This window comes from Myotis myotis, unplaced genomic scaffold (assembly GCF_014108235.1).
Source record: "Myotis myotis isolate mMyoMyo1 unplaced genomic scaffold, mMyoMyo1.p scaffold_m19_p_16, whole genome shotgun sequence".
Classification (NCBI taxonomy): domain Eukaryota; kingdom Metazoa; phylum Chordata; class Mammalia; order Chiroptera; family Vespertilionidae; genus Myotis; species Myotis myotis.
This window is the reverse complement of record NW_023416320.1, coordinates 27,614,920-27,639,174: the sequence shown is the minus strand read 5'-3', so window position 1 is coordinate 27,639,174 and position 24,255 is coordinate 27,614,920. Positions and strand designations below refer to the sequence as shown.

Below are 24,255 nucleotides of genomic sequence, written 5' to 3'. Positions count from 1 at the left end.
ATGCAAAGGAGAAAAAAATAGCAGAACGTTTTAAATTAAGCACATTAAATTTTTTTCTTCCTACCAAATACTTTTTATTTTTTGGTTCCTAATATTTAAAAAGCTCTCAAGGACCCTTTCAGAGTCTAAAAATTAGGCCCTCTCAAGAAGCTATCAGCGGTTTACACAGACACGGAGTATAAGACAGAAATATCATGAGACTTGACTAAAAATATGCGAAAGGAGTTAGATGAAAGAATAGGATAAAGAGCAGACATATGCTCAGTACTCTGACCACATTTCTCACTAGAAACCAATGTGTTTTGAGATGAGTTCCAATGACATAAACATGAGTTTTTATTTTAAGAAAATAAGCAACTTTCATCAAAGCTAAATGAGGTGAGTTCTATAAACTTAAGGAAGAGTACCAATGAGTCTAGAACTTCCTTTTACCCTGAAAATTCTCTTGTTTATCTTATAGGCTAAGACACAGATGTTCAAAGTTCAAGGAAGAGAAACAAACCTGTCCACACAGTATGTATACTTGGCAAGTTTTTTATATGGTCCAAGAGTATTTGTTTATCTAGGTAGCATTGTGGAAAACTGACTTTGGAATAACTTTGAGCTCAGTTTGGATCCTGGCTGTTATAATATGAGTAAAATATGGTGTTTTCATCTCTCATCAATTTCTTTATCTGTTGAATGGACATAATATCGACTGCATACAATTTTCAGTTCAACTAAATGTTTAACACAATAATGTGGGCATTGTGCAAGGCCACAGATATACAAAGATGAAAATAATGGCACACTACTTAGCATATATATATTTATAATCTAGTGAGGAAGACCGATTTATAAGCTGACACTTTCTGTATTATAAGATATATCTAGGACAGTTGGTTGGCAAACTGCGGCCCCTTGAGTGTGGCTCTTCCACAAAATACCACATGCGGATGCGCACATACAGTGCGATTGAAACTTCGTGGCCACACGCAAGGGGCCAAAGAGCCGCATGTGGCTTGTGAGCCGCAGTTTGCCGACCACTGATCTAGGACACTGAACTCTGAGGATTAAAAAGGTGAAATGCTACCTTATTATTTAATAGCTTAAGTAATAGCGAACCATCAGAATTTCATAATCTCTTTCATAACACTTCCCATACTTAGAAATTTTCTTAAGTGTCCACCACCACCATCACTTCCTCCCATAGACTAGCCCCGGGGCTATTACAACACCAGGAAGGAATATGCTGGCATTGACTAGGAGGAAGAAACAGAGGGCTCTTAACCCCGCAGAGCCAACTTCTGCCCCACTTTCTTATACCCAGAGTTAGTCTCAGCAGTAGAACTCAAACTAGCTCTTCCCAGCAAATGTAACAGAAAGTTGTCCCATAGTCCGAGTCTGGTTTCTCTCTGCAAGGTAAGCCAACTTTTATATATACTATTTTTGTCCCAAGAATCTATTAGCATTTAAGGACAAACTTACTCTTTTTACACATTCTAAGTGATAAAAATAAAAGGATAACTGAACAGTCAGGGTACCTAGCATATGTTACTTCATGCCTGTCTGCCTATTACTCTGGAGAATGGAACTACCATGCAATCAGCTACATGTCAGCCAGGAGGCAAGTGCTAGGCATGCATTGTCTCTTCCAATCTGCAGAGTAGCCCTGGGAAGAGTAAGGCTCTTTAAAGAGTCTACTTTAAAAAATGAAGAAACAAAGAGGTTAAGTAATTTGTCTAAGGATACACAGATGGATACATAGCTGGTGAGTTCCAAAGTAAAATTCAAAGACAAGAAGCTTGTTTGATCAGAAATATCCCACTGTCCTCAAAAATGGCTCACTTCAGGATTGGAAGAACGGAAAAGAGAATGAAAAACTAATTCAGAAGTGGCAAATGATAATGAGGAAAAGATAAACAAGTCAATGCCTACAGACGAGAGAGCAGATAGGAATGAGCTGGCTGGTCCTAATTTAGGGTTCTCAGACTATCAAGAGGTCCCAGTTGCATTGTGCCTTAAGCCCTAGACTATGCTTCTCAAACATCAGTATAAATGCAAATTACATGGGGGTCTTTTAAAATGTAGATTCTGACTCAGTAGATCTGGTACGGGGCCTGAGATGTTGCATGTCTAACCACCTCCCAGGTGATGCCCATGCTGCTGGCCTGAGGTCACAAGGCCCTACACTCCTACAGGTCTTTCATACCCATCCCTGATCTCTACCACTGATCTCTAATTTAATAGCTATTACTTAAGCTATTAAATAATAAGGTGGTGGGCACTTAAGACACTGAGGTAGTGTCTTAGAGCTAAGTCCTTGCTCTCACTCCACAGTAAATAGGAGAAGCTAGAAGAAAACATATTCTGATGCCATTGACCAGGAGAGAGTCCTCAGTAACTAATGTTCATAGAGCATTTCCCATCTACCAGGGAGAGTGCATATCACATACATTCCCCGACATTCTTTTAAAGTCACAATAAGACTTTTTAGTAAGTGTTTTATGCTCCACCTTTACCAAAAAGGAAATTAAAGATTAGTGAGGATAAGCAATCTGTTCAAGGTCAATCTGCTTTGAACCTGGTCTTCGTGACTCCAAGACCTCTATTCCTAACATTTACTACATTCCCTATATGTGAATAGAATTTTTAAAATATATACATATTTTTTCTTTTGGTCATCAGACCACCCTAAAATTTAGAAAAAAAGGAACACATATCACTGCCTCTATTCTATATGTAAAAATAAGGCTGGCCTGAGAAAAATAAGTGATATATTCAAGTTCACATATAGAAGACATGGAAAGCTAGGACTCCAATCCAGCTCACATGGTTTACAGTCTAGTGCTGTACCTGGCAAAATAACCAGTCTCTGGAAGTGGAACCAGGCAGCAGTAGTTTTTAAAATTCCTCAGGAGACTCCAATGTGCAATCAACATTGATTATCCTTTCCAAGATTGAGCCCTGAGTAAATTTTTCCAGAAAAACATTGAGAGGATTTACCAGCACATGAGTGCATATACCACAAGATATAGTATGGGCAATCATAGGCCTGTGGGTTGGCCTAGTGATCTAACCATAGCACACATATAGTGAATTCTAAACAATCGCCTTCAAATAATCTTTTGAAATACATATGTGCATTGAGCAAAAGCGCTCCTTCATGACTTCATAATAGCTTTTTTTTTTCAACTTAAAATTTGCAGAAACAGAATGCCAGGCTCTGATCTGGAGATCTAGAAACCATGGGGGTTTGAGGTACTGCAGCCTCAAACAGCCTTGGCTTCCAGTGACTTGAGTTGACCTCAATCATTCTCTATCCAGTCTTAGGATACTAAGATATATTCTCTAGGGAACACAACTGATTTTCAACAGCTCTCAGCCTGTGGGGATGGGGGTGGGGTGGGGATTAGTGAAGTGGAATGTGATTGTCCTAATTAAAGTCTGTCCAAAACCCTGAGGAACTAGGAGGCAACCAGTGACACTCAAAACAATGCAGCCCAGTTTTCTCTGATGCTAATTAAAATAGAGAGATATTCAAACGGACATTGGCAGAGCTTCAAAACATGGCTTCTGAATATGCCAAAAAGATGATTTCACTCAGCTCAGCTGAGTGACATCTAAAAGTATGTGCAAGTATAAAGAAAAAAGGGTTTTCATTATCAGAAGAATCTCTAAATCTGGTTATAATTTGAGTTGAAATTGATGATTTATGGGGGCAATTTCAAACCAATGGCCTAAAAATTATCTTTAAAGAAAGAAATTTCTTCTATCACTTTCCTTGTTTGGCCCTAGCTGGTTTGGCTCAGTGGGTAGAGTGTCGGTCTGCGAACTGAAGGGTCCAGGGTTCTATTCCTGTCAATGGCACATGCCCAGGTTGCAGGCTTAATCCCCAGTAGCAGGTGTGCAGGAGGCAGCCAATCAATAATTCTCTCTCATCATTGATGTTTCTATCTCTCTCTCTCTCTCTCCCCCTTCCTCTCTGAAATTAAAAATATATTTTTAAAAATAAACTTTCCTTGTTTGTATAAGATATGTGAAGGGAAAATGTTTCCTTTGATGATTACAATAGGCATTAGGATAACTTATGAGAATTCTAATAGGCCAGAGATTTATTTTATACAGAACACACATGCACACACAATCACACCCTCCTGTATTATAGAAATACCTTTGAAATGGTCAAAAAACTATATTCCTACCGATATTGTTTACCTGAAACTCATCCTCCTGTCTTGGAAGGAATAGCTGCTCTGAGCTGTCCTTGCTAAGACTTATTGGTCCAGTGACTCCTTCATCTCCATACACCCAGAGTGTGGCATTGGCGCGAGTCCCTGTGTTTCCTGTCAGCACTAACACCTTCCATTCATCTTCTGACAGAAGAGTCTCATTGCTCCGGGAAGGTCTGACTTCTTCTATGGGGGTAAAAAAGCATTAGTGGCAGATCAGGTGCAATGTCAGGCTGACAGGATCCTTTGTCTCATGGAGCCCAAGGACATCAAACAGAGCAGGGAGGGGTGGGGCGGGCAGGGAGGCACCGAACTGCTCCAAACTCCAGAGAGCTGATCTGTGCTCCTCTCCTCTCAACAAGGCTCCGGTCAACGGAAACTGAAGAAAATTCAATGAGGACAATAAACATCTGAAATGCCTGGCAATCTCTCACTTGTCCTCAACACTTCAACATGGATGCATGCTGGAATTTGCAGTCTGTGTCCATAGATTTCTCATAAAGCTGCCTGCCTGGCTCACAGGTTTTTAGACAGAGCTACTGCAATATAAAGTAACAAAGAAAAGTGGAATTAAAACACATTTTCAAATGAGATGTAAAAACAGCAATTTTTGAGGAGAGAGAAAATTTTTCTGAAATAGTTCAGGGGGCGGGGGGCGGGGGGTGGGGAGGGTGGGGAGCCCTATGGAAAGAGCAATGTAAGGATCAGAAACCACAGACAGAATTTTCACAAATGCAAGTGGTTTCTGAAGTGCTTAGAGCAGGTTTTCTGTGGGGGCAGGGACCACATGGCGGCAGTGTGTCCCAAGGCAGCCTCCATCAGCCAGGAGGAGCCCAACAGCAGCTCCTTGTTTGTAAGAGATGCTGATAAAGGGAAGTTCCCAACTTGCTGTCTTCTTTGCACTCAGCTTAGCCTGTTGCCTCATGAAGGAGATACTGGGGAATGTAGTGCTAAGAGCATTGCCCCAGCTACTCTGCATTGGTTATCTAAATTGCCCCAACATTTGCATGTTAATTCTTAACTGAGATTTCCAGGTAGAAATCATATATTACAGACTTAGGTCATAAATTAAATGTCCTTATGTCAAACGGTTAAAAGGAAGCCAAGACTCTCCCTACATTTAATTATATGGAATGAAATAATAGGCAACTTTAGGAAGCACCTAGGATCTTAGTACAGCATTAGCATGATGACAACAAACCCAGGAAGTGGCTAGTTACTTCCTGCTATAATAAACAAATTTTAAAATAAAATAAAAACTATGCCAAAAAGTGTATTTGCTAAGAAAGGACTTACCTTTATCTTTTAAAGGTGCCTCCACTTTACTGTCCTAGATCATCTTTATCACTATAATAGCAAGCATTTTTTTCAATTATAATAATAATCACCATTTATTAAGCTCCTATTATATGTAGGCTCTGTGTTGAATGCTTCATATTCATTTTTTCATCCCATGAAGTAAGTCAAATTATGTTGTCCATTTTAAAATGAGAAAAAGAGATAGAGGTTAAGTAATGTGCCCAAGTCATATAATAAGTAAATAATGAAATATCTAAATCCGAAGCCTCTGTACTTAAATGAGCTGGATAGCTGTTCTGTGTTCATTTAAAGACAGTTCAGCAGGACAGAAGATTTTATTCAGTGCTAAGCACTGTCCTAAAAACTTAGTATTCATACCATGTCAACCTTACACAATCCTCACACCAGTCCTATGAGGTACTGTCCCCTATGAGACAGGTAAACAAACCAGGACTCAGAGGTTAAGAAATTTGCTGACAGCTATACAGGCAGTAACAAAAAATTAAACTTCAAACCCAGGCAGAACAAGGTTAAATCCCACGTTATTCGGGGTGTTATATCAAAGGCAGCTGACCTTTGATATAAAGGTCACAGATATTTTCCCAACCAGACTTTATGGTACAATTTAATTTCCAAATATTTTATGTAAACACTTGACTGTTATTTGTAGTCTATCACAATCAGGAGCCTTGCAAACACACTTGGAATTTCGTCAGAGCCCAGAAAACAGCAGTCAGCTCTCTACTGATAAAAACTCCACAGGACGTCCATGAGTCCTTCCCAGAGAGTAACTGGTGATCTAGGTCGGCAGGACACTCGTTACGATGCTAATTATCTACTTGAATTTCTTTTGCTCAGCTAAAAGGATCATTGTTACTCAATTCAAGAAAATTTCTTTTAGTTCCTATTATTCATTAGGCACTGTGTTAGGTTCATTGCTTCCTCAATATTAATGGCAGAGATTAAAACTTTGAAAGAAAAATAATGACATTCTCACTCTGGACATAGGCACTATCTAGTAGGAAAGGCAGACATATAAATATTTGGATTTCAAAGATGCAAACACATGCATAGGAAACAAAAGAAACAGGACAGAGTTCAGATGTAGCAGAGCCATTAACTATAGAGGGTGGCAAGAAAGGCTTCTACAGGTAACCTGGGTGCTGGATGTAGAAGGATGCATTAGAATTTTTCAGAAAGTGAAGGGAAGGGTATTTCAAATAAAGGGAATACCTGTCCAGCATGTACAAAGACTTGTAGTAGCAGGCATTATGAAAGAACTACACTAAGGGAGAAGTGCTTGAACAAGACAATGAGATCATGAAAGGCATTGGGCAAGTTGGAAGTTGGCATACCTTTGTGCAGACAACATGGAATAAGTCAAGATTCTAAATTATGGTGGTGACATGCTCTGAGTATTAGAAAGATCTGTCTGAAACAGGGCGGACTGTATAGAGTAGGGAAAGACTGAAGCAGAAAGGCCAGTGAACAATATAAAATGAAAAAACAAATGGGGTCAAGACACCATGGTTACTTGGTTTTAGTTTTTGGGTATCCAAATACGAACATATGCACGCATGTGTGTATGTGTGTGTGTGTGTGTGTGTGTGTGTGTGTGTGTAGCTTGTTTGATTTAATCTGCAAACATGATATGGTCTCTAAAGTCTTTTCTTGCTATAACATTTGCACAAACATAACACATTTGCACAAACATAACAATCATCAGGGTGCACTCATGTTTCAAAATTCATGACTTAATATTGTATAATTTATAATATAGAACAATGAATTAAAGTTTGTGCTGTTATCAATTAAAAATGAGTTCCATCTAATACCCTGATCTTTTGGAAATGAACCAAAATCCATTAGTCTCAGATAATAAATTTATCCATTTGAAAACCATAAAAGCAGTTGCTTTTGTTGACTAGAGTTTTAAAATATTCTAAGATGGGTGAATATTTTATGGAGATTCTGATTTCATCATCTGACTCATTCAGGGGCTCCCTAAATAAAATCTATAGTACCTAAAAGTTACTCGGATGTCTCAAAAATGTTCTTCATGAGGGTGACAGAACACTTTATTTTTTTTATTAATTAAGTTATTACATATGTGTCTTTATCCCCACATTACCCAGCATCCCCCCCACTCATGCCCTCACTCCCCTTTTGTCTGTGTCCATTGGTTAGGCCTATATGCTGGCATATAAGTACTTTGGTTGATCTCTCTCCCTTACCCCCACCCTCCCCTACCTTCCCTCTGAGGTTTGACGGTCTGATTGAGAACACTTTAATTTAGCACCACTCAAGTTGACTCAGTCAATATAAAGTAAAATAAAGCTAAGCTACCTCTGGTGCTGTTGATCTCCTGAAGCTCTGAAAAAAATGTTTAAATTACACATCGACATAAATAACAAATTAGGCTGATTCCATACATAGTTCATGGGTTGGTCAAAGTTGAGGTCAACTAAAGGCATGAATCATTATCAGAAAGTGTGGGCATAAAAAGACAAGTCCCATAAACCTTTGTGTGCTTTTTCAAGACAGTGTTTAAGAAAGCTGATTTACACTAAAATGTAAAGCAGAAACTGAAATCAAATGTCCCTTAATTTTGATAGTACAGTGTCACAAAAATGATTATTATTTAACCCTATTTTTTAAAATGTAAAATAATCTGGAAAAAATATAAAAAGTTAAACCATTTTCTCTATAGGTATCGTGCAATGTAAAAGTATTTCTAAAAAACTAACACAAATAGTCTTGTTTTATTCATTAATTTGTCAGTTTCTTGGTGTAAGGTATAGTAGGCTTTTATATTGAGCACAGGAAGCACAACACTGATAGGAATAGCTAACAGAAAATAAGATCAAGTAATCAAGGCTATCTCAACATGCTAAAATATTGGACTAATACCAAGAAGAAAAAATATAATTGTTATCAAGGTAAAGGCCTAAATTTGGTTTAAAAATCTGTTACATCTTTTTCAGTGAAAGAATATTGTATATACAATATCCTAGTGATCTTAGTATATACCAAGAGTCCAAAAAAGATGTGCTCCAAGCAACATTATACTGACAGATATATGGAGTCCACATTAAAGAAATACCAATTTTCTAACTGTCCTGATTAAATGAGAAGACAGTCTCCCATTTAGACTCACACTTTAAAATACATATATACTATATATAGATGTGGTATTATAAGTTCTAGATCTTTGTCTTCCTTTCTTTTCTAATACATGAGCCTTTTGAATACAAAGGATGAGTTTATTTTATCTATAATACCTAACCCCCAAATTACATACATCTTGCCCTATCCTAAAGGTAGACTGACAAACATAATCTCATTCTTCAGGAATGGATCGTTGGTTTTGATGTCTTTAAAGTACAAAATAAGCTTTATAAGTTTTTAAAGTATTTTTCAACTAATTTAATTTATTTTTATATGAATTAATGTAACCCAAATCTATCTAGCATAACAGCTAAATAGCAAAACAAAGAGGAAGGTATTTTTCACAATAAATAAGTTTTAACTACTACAGATGTTTTATAGAAGTAGAAAGAGAATCATGATCTGATCACTCAGTAATGAATCAGTCTTCTAAGTAATATTAATATGTAAAGACATTTTTGCCCACATGAAGGATACTTATAAAAACCATTTCTACTGCAATCACAGAAGGCAAAATTTAAACAAATCATGGGGATTTTGTAGATGACATTTGCATTAAGAAAGCTTTATCACCTAGATTTTCAGGATTTAATGTCTAAACACAAGGTATATGCTATATCAATACTTCAAATAGTTAATAAATTAAACAGCTTCATTAATAAAGTTAAGTCTCCTTTTTCTCAGTTTCTGGCCCATTCTCCATTTCTATTGCCATTAACTAGTATTGCCATAACATGTAGTATTGCCATTAATTACAATAAAAAAAAATTGTGCCTTTTTATAATGAATTAATGACTTAAATTTTATTTGTGCCTAGTATGGCCTGGATGTTTCTTCATAAGACTCAGTAATCCCATTTCTGGGTATATACAGAAATATTATTCAGCCATGAGAAAGAAGGAAATCCTGCCATTTGTAACAACATGGGTGGAACTTGAGGACATTATGCTAAGTGAGATACAAAGACACATACTGTATTATATCACTTACATGTGGAATAAAATTTTAAAAAGCCAAACTTGTAAAAACAGAAAGTAAAATGGTAGTTACCAACAGCAAGGGTTGGGAGTGGGAGAAAAGGGAGAGATATTTAAGGATACAAACTTGAAGCTAGTAGATAAATAAGACCCAGAGATCTAATGTATAGTATAGCAATTATAGACAACATCTTATTTTAAATATCAGACTTACTAAGAGACTAGATCTTAATACTTCTCATCATAAAAAAGAAATGATCATTATGTGACATGATAGAGGGGCATCATAGTGCAATACATAAATGTATCAAATCAATATCTTGTGTACCTTAAATTTTAAAGAAAATTAACAATGATAACATTTTTTAAATGTTTTCACCAGAACAAATTTTCATAAAATACATATTTTTTTTCTCTTAAATGTTTTGATACTCATAAAAATGTATCTACTCCCAGAGATTTCAGCTAGCATGCTATTTTCAGTCAAGTCAATCTTAACTTGAGGTGGCCATCCTGGATTGAGGATCCATACCTCCTGACACAAGACTGAATTCTCCCTCTGAGAAAAATTTTAACTAAGCACATGTTTCTCACGCAATGTGATCTGTCCCACTGCTCCATGGATTCATGACATGTCATGGAAATACAACACTGGGCCTTGTCCATACAGCAAAACTCAAAAGGCTCATTTCTCTTTCCTCTGGTTGATACAATAGTATCATAGGGCTGTCAGAAAGAGACGTCTATTTTCTGTTGCTATCTGAAATAAAAAAGAAAGCACACCCAATAACTGATTTTCAAAAAGCACTTTTTTAAAGGTAACATGATCATTTATCTATTCCTCAAGATGGGTTTAAAAAATGTTTCAGACACAGTGGTCACTATGTCAGTTTACCCAAAGATAACTAGATTCTGATGCACAGAATTTGTCAGATATCCATAGAAGATAATACATTTAAGAACGAGAAAAATGATCAAACAGACTAAAACTAGAAACTAAAAATCCAAACCTCTCAGGCCTAGAACACTTTATTGATGCCTCATTTTCTATATCAGAGAAATGGAAGAGATTATTTTTGTTGTTGTTTAGACTTTGGTGAGAATTTGCTGTTATTTATAAAATATATTCGTAAGATATTTTGTAGGTAATAGTCCAATATGATGTCACAATTTAATGTTACCTTCTTTTCAAGTCATTGTTCAGGAGTGACAATTGAATTCAAGGTAAAGAAATAAATACATCTGTAATAATAAAAGTGCAATATGCTAATTAGACCGGACGTCTTTCTGGACATCCTTCCTTCCGGACAAAGCCGCAGTGGGTGGGGGCCACAGCAGAGGCAGGAGAGGCCCCGGTCACAGCAGCAGCAGGTTGGGGCTGGGGCCAAGGCCCTTACATGAATTTCGTGCATCAGGTCTCTAGTTTTTAAATATATTTATGTTTTGCAATATAGAGCCCAAGCATAAAAAAGGTAAGATAACAGCTTAAAAGCTAGGTTCATGTGTTACAATGTAACCTATATTATAAAAATAACTTGGTGTTCTCCTTGAGGTGTTCACAAAGAACCAGTGCAGACAAACAAACCAAAAGAAGAAGAAAAACAAAAGACAAAACTGCTGCTTACTTGCAGTTGAAGAAAGCGAGGAACCTCTGGCCTCAGATTCAGGTGGTATTTCTTGCTGGTGTTTTGACTCCTGGATCTTTTCCTCTTCTTGGCTGGGTGTTGCAGACATACCCATTGGGTTTTCTCTGCCAACTGAAATTAAGATTTTAAAAGAGATCATCCTTTTAAAATCACTTGTTTCTTCTCAGAAAACTCACCATGTGTTTAACGTATGCAAGTTTAAGTTTTGATATTGTTTCCATTTCAATGCCTAGTCAAATCCTTTTACTCTGTATTACACAGTTACCAGAAAATGACTTTTTACTCTTAGCAGCAGGCTGTGCGTGAATGGTATTCCGTTAAAATCTACTCACTGCTTTATAAATCAAAGCAATAATTTAACGTCACAGTATGAATCAAATGACTTATTCAAGATATTTTTTATAGATTCTAACAGGAACTCCTTTGATAATCTGCTACTTTGCCTTCTTCAAAAGGGTAAACTGACTAAAATGTCATTTAAACAATACTTCATGTGGCTTTACTAAAATATGAGAATCAAAGAAATATACCTATACCTAGAAATGAAGAAAACATTCGCTATTGCACTGTCTTTTATTTTGAAACAAGTTGTTTTGGTGTCTTGTTCAGGAATAGATATCCCCACCCTCGCTGAATAATGACTCCACTTTTATAGTCCATGCTCATGAGTACTATTTGTATTTAGAACTTCAAAGTTTAAGTTTGTGTTTTATTCTTAGGGATTAGTCATAGTACAGCCATTTTTAAATTATAGTAATTCAAACTATGACTGTCAGAAAATAGAGGGATCATCAGCAACAACAAAAAAAAATTATACAGATGTCTGATTCTATATAATCAGAAATAATAGCAGCTATTTCTTGATACCACAATTGCAGTCAATAAGTAAAGATGACTCATAAAGTATATGTTAGCATGAGAAGGCATAACCTCAGAGGTATGGCTAACAGGAATTAACAAAACTTAATCTTATGGAGTTATAACACTGCTGTCTGAAGACTGCCCATGATGATATCATCATGTATATCCTTAAAGGATTATAAGATAAAGATTCAGACAATAATAAGCTTTTTAACACCAAACCCTGTAAAACATGTTTTTACATATGGTTTATTTATAATGCAATGCTTAGATAGTAGAGATTGATGCTGGTTAAAAAAAAAACAACTTTAAAACATTAAAAGGAAAATCAGGAAACAGGAAGTGTGTATGCTGAGGATAAATTAACTCGTGGAGAAGAAAGAAAAAGTATAATTTAGGGTACATTTTATTATGACCCAATAAGAGATCCATAATGCCCAGGCTGGTGACTCAGTTAGTTGGAGTGTCGTCCCAAACACCAAAAGGGTTGCAGGTTTGAGCCTGGTCCAGGCATATATGGGAGGCTATCAATCCATGTTTCTCACATTGATTTCTCTCTCTCTCTCTCTCTCTCTCGTCATTTAAAATAAAAAGATTTTAAAAAGAGATACATAATTAAGGATTTTCATTATCTATAATAATAAAAGCATAATGTGCTAATTAGACCGGACGTCCTTCCGGACGAAGCCGGGGCTGTGAGGGAAGACTGGGTCCCGGGTGCCAGAGGGAAGCTCGTGCCAGCATCCAGGGGAAGGAAGGCCTACTCTTGCATGAATTTCGTGCATTGGGTCTCTAGTTTACTAATAATGTAGAAATCTAGGATCTACAAAGACAAGATAAACTTTCTTCTAGTCACTTCCATCAGCATAAATTGTAAGTCAATGAATAAGACATGCCTTGGACATTAATAGGGTATACAGCCCAGAAGGAGAACATGTAAAGAATGGTATATATTGGTGAATGCTATAACAGATATAGCACGGAGTGCCAATGGAGCACAGAGGAGAAAAAAATTAATGTTCTGTCTAGAAATCAGAAACAAGCTCAGAAAGGGTTGCACAGTAGGGCAGCCAAAGCAAATGATGACATGGGAATAAGCATCTCTCATCTCTCTGCCTCCCAGCACTGGCTTCTCAAGATTCTACCTCATCCTCAAAAACAATGTCAGCATTTTTTATAAATATAATAGTTGCTTTGGCTCAGTGGATAGAGCGTCGGCCTGCGGACTGAGGGGTCCCAGGTTCGATTCCGGTCAGGGGCATGTGCCTGGGTTGCGGGCACATCCCCAGTAGGAGATGTGCAGGAGGCAGCTGATCGATGTTTCTCTCTCATCGATGTTTCTGACTCTCTATCCCTCTCCCTTCCTCTCTGTAAAAAATCAGTAAAATATATTTAAAAAAAAAAAAAAAGTTAAAAAAAAAAATCAACAAAATATATTTAAAAAAAAAAAATCTTCCCATCTATTGTTTTCAAGTGAAAGAGACACCTGCAATGAATACTATTCTAACTAAAGCATCATTTAAATAATACTTCATGTGCCTTTACTAAAGTATGAGAATCAAAGAAATATACCAATTTCTATTAACATTACAGAGCTTTCATAAATGCTAATTTAACTAACAAAATTCCATGATTATCTTCATGGGTTGATCCAAATAGAAAGAGCTTGTTAGTCACAGGAATTTGTGTCTAATCATAAGGATAACTTGTGAGGTTAAAGCATACTTTGTCCAAAGTCAGGAAAGGGGAAGCTGTGTACAGCAGGACAAACAGACGCCTCTAGGCAATTACCCATAGGACTGACGACTAATGCCAAAACTACACTATGTGTATTTATTTAAATCATTTATTTTTAAGCAAAAATCAGAAAATTGTTTTCATATATAAAAAATCGCAACCCATTTTTTGTTTAAAAATATACTTTTTAGTATATTTAGATAAAATGGTAGATAAATATATACAACACATACCTTCATAGAAAAAATCATGATAATCTATACATCAAAATACAGTTTTTACTGCTGGATAGATTACATGGGTATATTTTCAAATTTTTCCACAATTGCACATATTTTTATAATAAAAATAATAAAGGAAAAAAATTACATAAGCAGTTTACAGGTGCCTATCAACCAGTTTAATCAATATAAAATCAGCCCCAGCCCCATTTGCTCTAAGCTTTTAAAGTTTCATAATCACTGGAGATATTCAATTCTTTTTTTAAAAAAAAAATTATCAAATAATCAGAGTGCAGTCTCAAAAGACAATAAAAAAATAGCATGCCTACTTTTCAAAATCATGTTGAAAAATGTAACCTGTACTTTGCAATGCCTGGCACAAAATAACTGCCCATAATAGTTAGCTATTATCACTGAAACAAGAACTTTCCCATACTCTTAACTGGCTTGGTCCCCAACAGCTCTGTGGGGCAGAGAGAAAAGATGTTACTATTACCCTGGTTACACAGATACAGAAACCAAAGTTCTTTGATATTAATACAGCTGGTAAGTAGACAAGAAAACTCAGACCATCCATGCTCTATAATAGAACTACATTGTAGAGCCTGTAAGAAAGAATTCTTTTGTTTCTAGTGGTTCTACTGGTACTAATACCCTCGGTTGACCCTTTTATTATCTCTTTCATGTATTGTCACAAATTATTTTTTCTTCTACTCATCTTTTCTAATCATTGCTATCTATTTTATTCCTCATCTTTGCTTCACCACCCTACCCTTTCCTTTGTATGAGTTTTCCTTTCTTCCTGTGCTCTTCCCACATGTGTGCTGTCGCCTGCTAGCTATTTCTCACTGCTTTTTCTTCTACTCCACCCTGCATCTTTCTGCTTTCTCTCTCGTCATCTGTTTCCCTCCAGAGCTGCTGAGACAGATGGCATACCCATTTTGTTGAGTAGGAGTGCCGCTCTGTGCCAGGCTGTGGAAACACAGAGCACAGAGGGAGTGGTGGTGTGGATGGCAGTGAGTTAAGGTGTACTAGCCCAATCATTTGAAAACTTTTAAAGATGGCAACTAAATGCTAAAAAGGAATTAATGCAGATAGCACAAAGAATAGGACCGAATAGACCACCATGTTAACATCAAGCTCTATTTTTTCTTATTTTAAACTATCTTCTGTAGATATAATATCACTATACGCATATAGTGATATTATATAAATATATATATATATATATACAGACTTTATATAAATATATATACAGACTTTGATAAGAAAAGAGAAGTTAAATAAGAGTCATACTGACTAAGAAAATCATCAGGATTTTGATTAAGCCCAAATACATGGGACTACAGCAGGGACAAATTAAACTACAAACTATATTTTGAAATAATTTAAGAACACAACAGAGTCGCCTCATTAACTGTGGTGTTCAAGCAAATGCATTCTAAGTTTAAATTATTTATGTAAAGATTTCAGATTCTTACTTCAATTTACTAGAGACCCTAAACTTAGATACAAAAAGTCAGTTTAAAAATACTCACATTTCTGTCCTATCCTTAGACTTCTTTTTTTCAAATTCTATTTTTAATTCAAATATCATTTGTGTTGATCTTTTCAATCTCCTTTCCTACTATGATCATAAAAAATTCATAGCAATTAAGCTGAGAATGTTTCTAACAGCCCCATCCCCTCTCAGTGTATATGGAGATATCCTCAAATAAAATACAAGCACACATGCACACAGACACACACACACAGAGATGCACACACACACAAGTGCACACACCCAATTTAAAAAACTATAAAGGAGACTGATGTAGCAAAATCTTCATACCAAACATTAAATAGCAGAATTTGAGGTATGTGGTCGTTATTATAGGTTTGTTTTTGGTTTTTTACTGCTTTTAGAATAGCAACCATAAAAAGCCTAACAGCAGAAATTTTCTGAGAAAAAAAATGATGAAAATATCAGTGTGTACAACTATCACGGAGCAAAAACAATGAAACATTTCAGAGTAAACGTACATTTGATGACTTGTGGATAGAAGAAAGCATTCCCATTCTTGGTGTAAATAACTGGTTTCACCTGTCCATCTGACTGGAGTCCAACAAACAATCCCGGGCTCTTTGTAGATTCCAGGCTTATAGATGCATTTTCCAAGTTCTTCTTAATTTTAAAATGACAGTCAATATCTCCTGTACCCTGCAATCAACATAACATGATTTTGTAACTATGAGCAAACCCTGAAGGGCAGAATTTTAAACCAGTCATTTCACAAGAATATAATTTTGCTTCATTTTCAAATCCTCATGCCAAATCTAGGAACTGTTACATGAATTGTCCTAGGCACTCGACCCTGTTCCATAAGATCCAGAAACAGAGACCAGGTGAGTGGCTGAGGCAAGGTGCACACCTTGGACAGGAGAGCTCGGAATCACAGAGAAGCTATGTTCTATTTCAGTGTTGCCCATTTGTAGGAGAATAGAGAACAGTGAACTGTGAAGTTTTCCTTTTGGAAAATAATGTAATGATGAAAAGAGAGAAATTTTTGCCATAAAGTTTATTTACATTTAAACATAAACTAATTTTCTGTGCTAGTCCACATTTTCTGGATTGAATTGCCACCGGTAAATCGAGTTCACATAAATTGCTCAAAGACTGTATAGCAAAAATTCAAGACTTAGAAGCCTAGAAGTCATCTATATATCAGATAATCAAAATCACCTCTCTCTTTTTTAATGCCATTTATAATTGAATATTAGAAAAGTCACTATGTTCACATTTTATGACCTTAAAGAGGTTTTCTTATAAGATTTAAGAGTCCCAGAAGAGAAAGGTTTGTATACTTTGTGGATGTTGGTGATATGAAGGAAAAGCTACTTCCTGATGTTCCTTCTCTAAGGTGACTGCGTATTATGAAATTTTACTCTCAATTAGTCTGGCCATGATAATAACAATGTTACCTGTTAGTTTTCTTAATTGATTTTTTTTTGAGAGAGAGAGAGAGAGAGAGAGAGAGAGAGAGAGAGAGAGAGAGAGAGAGAGAGAGAAATATTGCTTTCCACTTACTTGTGCATGCATTCGTTGATTATTGTATGTGCCCTGACCGGGAATCAAACCCAAAACCTTGTCATATCTGGATGACACTGTAACCAACTGAGCTACCCAGCCAGGGCCTGTTACCTGTTTTTATCTCAATTAGTCCACTTACCAGTTTAAAGACCATAAGCCTGACACTCTGTTTCTCAAGCATGACTTCCTCTTCTGTGAAATGGAATATAGCCCACTTTACAACCCTCTGGTGAGTTAATCAAGGACGCTAATTAAATGTGTGTGTGCACGTGCTTTCCTCTTTTGCCCTGTGAACATCAGTGCAGACTCACCAGTCCACTCAAGACAGGGAGCCAGAGAACCCTGAATGATCTAAGCCAGTGATGGCGAACCTTTTGAGCTTGGCGTGTCAGCATTTTGAAAAACCCTAACTTAACTCTGATGCTGTGTCACATATAGAAATTTTTTGATATTTGCAACCATAGTAAAACAAAGACTTATATTTTTGATATTTATTTTATATATTTAAATGCCATTTAACAAAGAAAAATCAACCAAAAAAATGAGTTTGCGTGTCACCTCTGACACGCGTGTCATAGGTTTGCCATCACTGATCTAAGCCTTCCCTCTTCCCACCTCCAGAAACTCATGCAAACTCTCCCACACAGCCAGAGCCACACTGGTAAGGGGAAAGGGGAGTGGGGGCATCTCTGAGTTTATCTGAAAAAGAGTTTAAACTGTTTCAAACAAGAACAGATACACAGAGCATTAATCAGTAAGTTAAATGTATAATCCTTTTGCCACTCAATCCATAGGAAAATTATAAATCTATAAAAGATGTTATGTTAGTTGCCTCCCACCTCCCCTCCTAAGGTGTTAAAGAAGAGCCCTTAATATTTGGAATTTAAAATCACTTCCTTATTCAAAGTACAGGGTTTCCATTGGTGGAAATTCAGGCACCAAAAGCAGCAGCTAGGAAATATTGTTGAACTGAGACTTTCTAGTACCTTGGTTCTCAAAGTGTGGTTTGCAAACCAGCTCATCAACAGCTGGTTGTTATTAGAAATGCAGGCACACAATTCCACTGCAGTCTAAGATAGAATCTGCTTTCTAACACAATTCCCAGGTGATTTGTACACACATTATGTTTCAGAAATTGTGTCTCTCAAGGGTCCGGATTCCACTCCAATCATACCAAGCATTCATACCAATCATACCCACTCATTAAAAACACTAGCTAAGGGAGACCACCATATATAACACCCAATTTCCAGATTGTTCATAGATTAAAACTAAAAAAGGAATTATTAAGAAATTGCTATTCTCATATCTATATTTGGCAAATGTCTTAAACGTCTGCTGAGAAAAATAAGAGCAGATGCTTACTGTTCCGTCACAATGGCCATCTTTAATCCTCAGATACATCCGTGCATTTTTCACACTTTCAAACATGCAAATCCCAGCGCTGATTTTATGCACTTTCCAGTAGGATTTTTCAGACTGGTTTCCCACTCCAGTGCAGCTGCCATCCGGCTGGAGACACAGGGCTTGGCACAGGCTTGTGGCAAGCAGAACCACAGCACTGTTGAGGAACACACCCTTCAGAGCAACAAATAGAACAGAAAAGCAATAAATAACAAGCTCAAGTATTGCTAGAGGAATATGGCAATAGAGGCCACTCTCTTACAGAAGTTGCAGTGATCAGGATCTTACCAGAAGCTTGGTGATTAAAAATGAGCAAAAAATGCCCAGCTAGCATGCTCAGTGGTTGAGCGCCAACCTATGAACCTGGACATCACGGTTCGATTCCCGGCCAGGCACGTGCCTGGGTTGTGGGCTCAATCCCTAGTGTGGGGAGTGCAGGAGGCAGCCCATCAATGATTCTCTCTCATCACTGGTGTTTCTATTTCTCTCCTTCTCTCTTTCTCTGTGAAATCAATAAAAATATTTTTTAAATGAGCAAAAGAAAATAATAAATAGCTTAATTGCAATGCAAAACTGAACAAAAATAAAGGAGGTTATCTGGTAGACTCCTGATTCACATGAATCATTATTTATTGAGAGTGTGAAGGTAAGCATCAGATGCTACAGAGATTTTAAAAAGATACAAAACATATATATATCACATAGAAACAGACAACAGTGTAGTGATAGCCAGAGGGAAGGGGGTGGGCGGTAGGTGGCGGTGAGCAAAGGGGTGGGGGAGTGTGCAGATGATGTTTTGTTGAGTTGTATACTTGAAACCTGTATGGTTTTGTGAACCAATGTCACCCCAATAAATTCAATTTTTAAAAAAGATACAAAACACAAACACTTCTCTTAATAAATTTATAGTCACTATTAAAAATAGTTTTAATACTAATATAAAGCAGAATATTCTGCTAGCCAAGTACCTGAATTATGAAATGCATTGTATGCATATTAGTTAAATGTATGCATGTAAGAATACATAAATGAATAAAAGAAAAGAGACATTAAATATATAAGATATGTTTAAGAAAATTTTATGCAATCAACAGCTTAAGAGGAAGATATAAATAGTTCTTTAAAGTTAATTAGAAATACACTAACACTGTAGAAAAATGGATAAAATACATAAACACATAAGTCACAAAAGACAAAACACAAATGGTGTATAAACATAAAGAAAGGTACCCACACTAGTAATTAAAAAATAAATAAAGCTAAAATTACATGTTTATTCCCCCTAGAAAATTGTCAGGTGTTATTTTTTAAGGACCATACTCAACACTTGAGTCGATGAAATGGATACTTTCCTACACTGCCGATGGGAGTTAGGTAGTAAAGAATTTAATATTACATAGAGAGGTCTGTGGCCTTCAGAGAGTTTTACTATCTAAACCCTTAATGTAATACCTGATAGGAGTGTTTTTGTTTGCTTGAGGGTCTTGGGTAAGCCATATAATATAAATGTGATTTAGGGTAGGAACTTTGAGTCACAAGATGCCAGTTGACCTCCGAGAGGCAGGAGACTGAAATCGCCCACGTGTACTCCCTATATGTTGGAACCCAAGTAAAGGCGCAGGTGAGCTTGCTCCCCTGGTTGGCAATATTCCATACAGGCTATCACATATTAATGCTGAGAAAGTATCACTGTCCTGACTCCATGGGAAGAGGACAATGTCTGCTACTTCTCCTAGACTCTGCCCTCTGTGTCTATTCCGTTAGCTAATTTTCATCTGTTATCCTTCCCTGCAAAAAAACCTTAACCATGAGTTGTTTTAGTGATCTCAGAGACTCCTGAACTCTAAAGTTTGTATCAGCAGTGAGGTGGTATATGAACTGTTCTCTCTAACTTCATAGTTGACTTAAGTTTCTCAGGATTAAAAATTGGTACATTCCTGAAAGAAAATTTGGCAGTATGTTTCTAGAGTCTTAAAGATTTTGTATTCTGATCCTTATGTTCAGTTTCAAATTATCTAAGTTAAAAAAAATAATGGAAAAGAAAAAAGAACATAATAAAATATGTGGTCAAAGATTTGTTGTCAAAGTATATGTTGCAGTAATATATGTAGAGATGTAAAATGAAAAGACAAAGATTAAAGGTACAATGATAAACAAATATATATGTATGTATATATTCCTTATGTTTAAATATTATGCAACCATTAAAATCTTGTTGTTTTGAAAAATGATAATGTGATAAAATGTTTATTTTATAAGTATAAACAGTTTGGAAGAGAAGCTGACCTTGATTTGATTCATGAACCATCATTGACTAGCCATGCTATACTAGTCAAGATTCTTAACTTCCTGAAATGTTTTTCTCCCCATTTAAAAAACAAATAACAATATCTGTCAATATTTTCATGATGGTTAAATTTAGTCTTGTATGTAATGGAGGTCTCAATAAAGTGCCTCCAATAAAGGCACAAAATACACAGTCTTATAACTGATAGACATTATATTAATATGATGATAATATTTTTAAAATAAGGTCACAAACATATACTATAAAGGAAGAAGCACAAGTATTATGAAATCACTACATGTATATACCACACTCAAAGGGTGCAAACATTCTAATTGTCAGAAAAATTAAATATATACAGTTGTTTAAGTCCCAAATGTAAGATTTTCTAACTTTTATTAAGAATCCCCACATCCATAGTTTTAACCTCCAATTGATATGGGATGTTACTCCCATTGGTTTGTTGCTGCTGTTATGATCCCTCTGGCCTTTCAGTCTGGGTAAATAAAAGGCAATAGGCATCAATGCCACCTCGTGGGAAGACATCTGATTACCCCATATGACTCCATTCAAGAGCTTTCCTTGACAGAGCAAGAGAAAGTAGGTGTTCAGCAATATAAACTTTAATGACTTTCCTCCATTTTACCTTGACAAAAACAACAAATTCTTTGGAAAGGCCTGCATAGCCTGTTGATGATTCATCAGCTATTTTGCCATGGGAGTCAAAGATAACGGTGTGCCCAGGAACCTGTGCTGACTCAAGAAGTGCACAGCGGTTAGGCTGATAACGCACCCGTAGCTCAGTGGAGGCTCCACCACTAGCCTAAAAGAAAAGGGGGAAATCCTTTGCATTAACAATAGAGAGTAAATTTAAAATGTGTTGACATTATATGCCTGTAGAAGTCTACTCCACTCTATAGCACTCTTGAACTATTTATATAATCTCATATCTTTGTAATTCAATAGTTTTGGTTCCCCAGCATCATTCCCAGTGTCTTTACCCAAGAACTTTCTTTTTCTCTTGATTCTCAGAACCTATGGTAGACTATTGGGTAACAATAAAAATAATTCCATAGCAGGATAATTTAATGAGATGTTAATATGTATTTCATCATTGTTTATTTTTTACTTCTTCATTTGCATCTTCCTAACTCAAGAGAGACTATCTGGGACCAAAAGCTGAAATGAATACACATGCATTACTAGGTTTTACTTTCAAAAAACTAAACATATCAAGGAGGTTATGCTATAGAGAGACATTCCTGGTTTGGGGGTACTGTTTGAGGGCTTACTTTATCTCCCCTCAGTATCCTAGAAAGCATTTGGGCCTGAAAAGAAAAGAGCCTTGGGTGCCTCTTGAATGGCTTGACCCATGACACTAGGGCTATAAGCTAAGTTCCCGTGTGTAGGTATGGTAGATTAGCAACAGACTTAATTACCTTCAAGAAACTATCTTGGCCGAACCGGTTTGGCTCAGTGGATAGAGCGTCGGCCTGCGGACTCAAGGGTCCCGGGTTCGATTCCGGTCAAGGGCATGTACCGTGGTTGCGGGCACGTCCCCACTGGGGGGCGTGCAGGAGGCAGCTGATCGATCTCTCTCATCGATGTTTCTGACTTTCTGTCCCTCTCCCTTCTTCTCTGTAAAAAATCAATAAAATATATTTAAAAAAAAAAAAAAAAAAAAAAAAAAAAAAAAAACAAGAAACTATCTTGTTTGATAAATACATTACCAGCAACCAGTGTGGCCCTAAGCTAAGAGGGCTGTCCAGACATTCTGAGATGCCATTCCATGTGAAATCTTGTGTGTAGCGATATGATTCTCATAATAACTAAGCTGGAATATCTCATCAACCTAGGAGCTTTGAGATAGAGTTAATTTGATTTTAGAAAAATAAAGCAGTAGAACATTTGTTAAAGTCAATTTAATTGAGTAGATTCCATATCCACTACATTCATATTTATTAAGCACTTACTATGACCAGGACCTGTACTGGGCAGAACGTGCTATGAAGTATATAGTACAGAAGGCACCTTGCTAAACCTGGAGCAGAGGGGAAAAGACTTCATGGAGGAAGTTTGACTAATTAACCACTTAGCCTAAATTTCAGTCACACAAATTACATAAGATTTTTTCAATAATTATTAATTACCCTTAAATAACATGCTGTGAATTCAAAATCATCATGTAATATTGCATAACATTACTAGAAGCCTGGTGCACGAATTTGTGCATGGGTGGGATCCAGCCAGCCAGCTGGGGGGAGGGGCTGTGGGAGCTTGGCCGGCCCTGCCCGCATCGGGCTGGTTGGCCAGCCGCAGTGCGCATCATACTGACTGGTCGTTCCAGTTGCTTGGCTTTTATATATGTAAACTAGCAGCCTGGTGCATGAAATTCGTGCATGGAGGGGGGTGGATCCCTCAGCCCAGCCTGAGGGGACCCCTCGGGGGATGTCCGACCACCGGTCCAATCGGGGACCCCTCGGGGGATGTCCGACCACCGGTTTAGGCCCAATATCTGTGGGATCGGGCCTAAACCGGCAGTTGGACACCCCTCTCACAATCTGGGACCGCTGGCTCCTAACCACTCACCTGCCTGCCTGCCTGATCACCCCTAACTGCCTTTGCCTGCCTACCTGATTGCCCCTAACTGCCCTCCCCTGCCGGCCTGATCTCACCCCAACTCCTCTCCCCTGCTGACCTGATCTCGCCCCTAACTGCTCTCCCCTGCCAGCCTGATTGCCACTAACTGCCTCTGCCTGCCTGATCACCCATAACTGCCCTCACCTGCCAGCCTGATCTCACTCCCAACTGCCCTCCCCTGCAGGCCTTATCTTGCCCCCAACTGCCTTCCTCTGCCGGCCAATTTGGGTCTGATTGGTCAGTTTCTATGTCAGTCAGCATCAAAAGCTCCACCTCCTGGCAGCCTTTGGTTCCTCACAGTTGACCCAGATTTGATTCTGACTGGTCAGTTTCTATGCCATTCAGCATCTCTGGACCTATCAATTGGGCCTGATCAGAAAGGCGGAGCTGATAAGCAGCCCAGGTGGAGGCCTGGAGAGAAATGGAGGTGCAGCTATTGGCCAGGCTGGGAGAGAAAGAGAGGCAAGCTCTGATCAACGGCTGCCATAGAGGCTACGGATTAGACCCTGCCACTCTCTCTGCAGGCTTCTCTCCAGGCCTGATCCTCAGCCCCATAGGCAGTCAGTGCTGGGTCAAGGTGCCCGCAGTGGCCCCAGTCAGTGCTGGGTCGCCAGGGTAACCCAGCACTGACTTCTGGTCTGGTTGAGCCTTTGGTTGTTATTACCCTGGCTCTTTATTATATAGATATGAGGAAGCTGTCACGTGAGAGCTGGAGTCCGATGGCCTGTGTTCAA

At 37.5% G+C, this 24,255-nt stretch overlaps 1 protein-coding gene across 1 annotated transcript in view; it reads right to left on the bottom strand.

Annotated features, from left to right (window-relative positions):
- The window catches only part of RP1 (RP1 axonemal microtubule associated), a 136,003-nt gene that overhangs the window by 71,060 nt on the left and 40,688 nt on the right, over positions 1-24,255 (bottom strand). Inside the window, 5 exon segments of the mRNA XM_036338241.1 lie at positions 4,198-4,397; positions 11,281-11,412; positions 16,143-16,320; positions 18,556-18,768; positions 21,528-21,704. Coding sequence (XP_036194134.1) covers positions 4,198-4,397; positions 11,281-11,412; positions 16,143-16,320; positions 18,556-18,768; positions 21,528-21,704 — 900 coding nt within the window.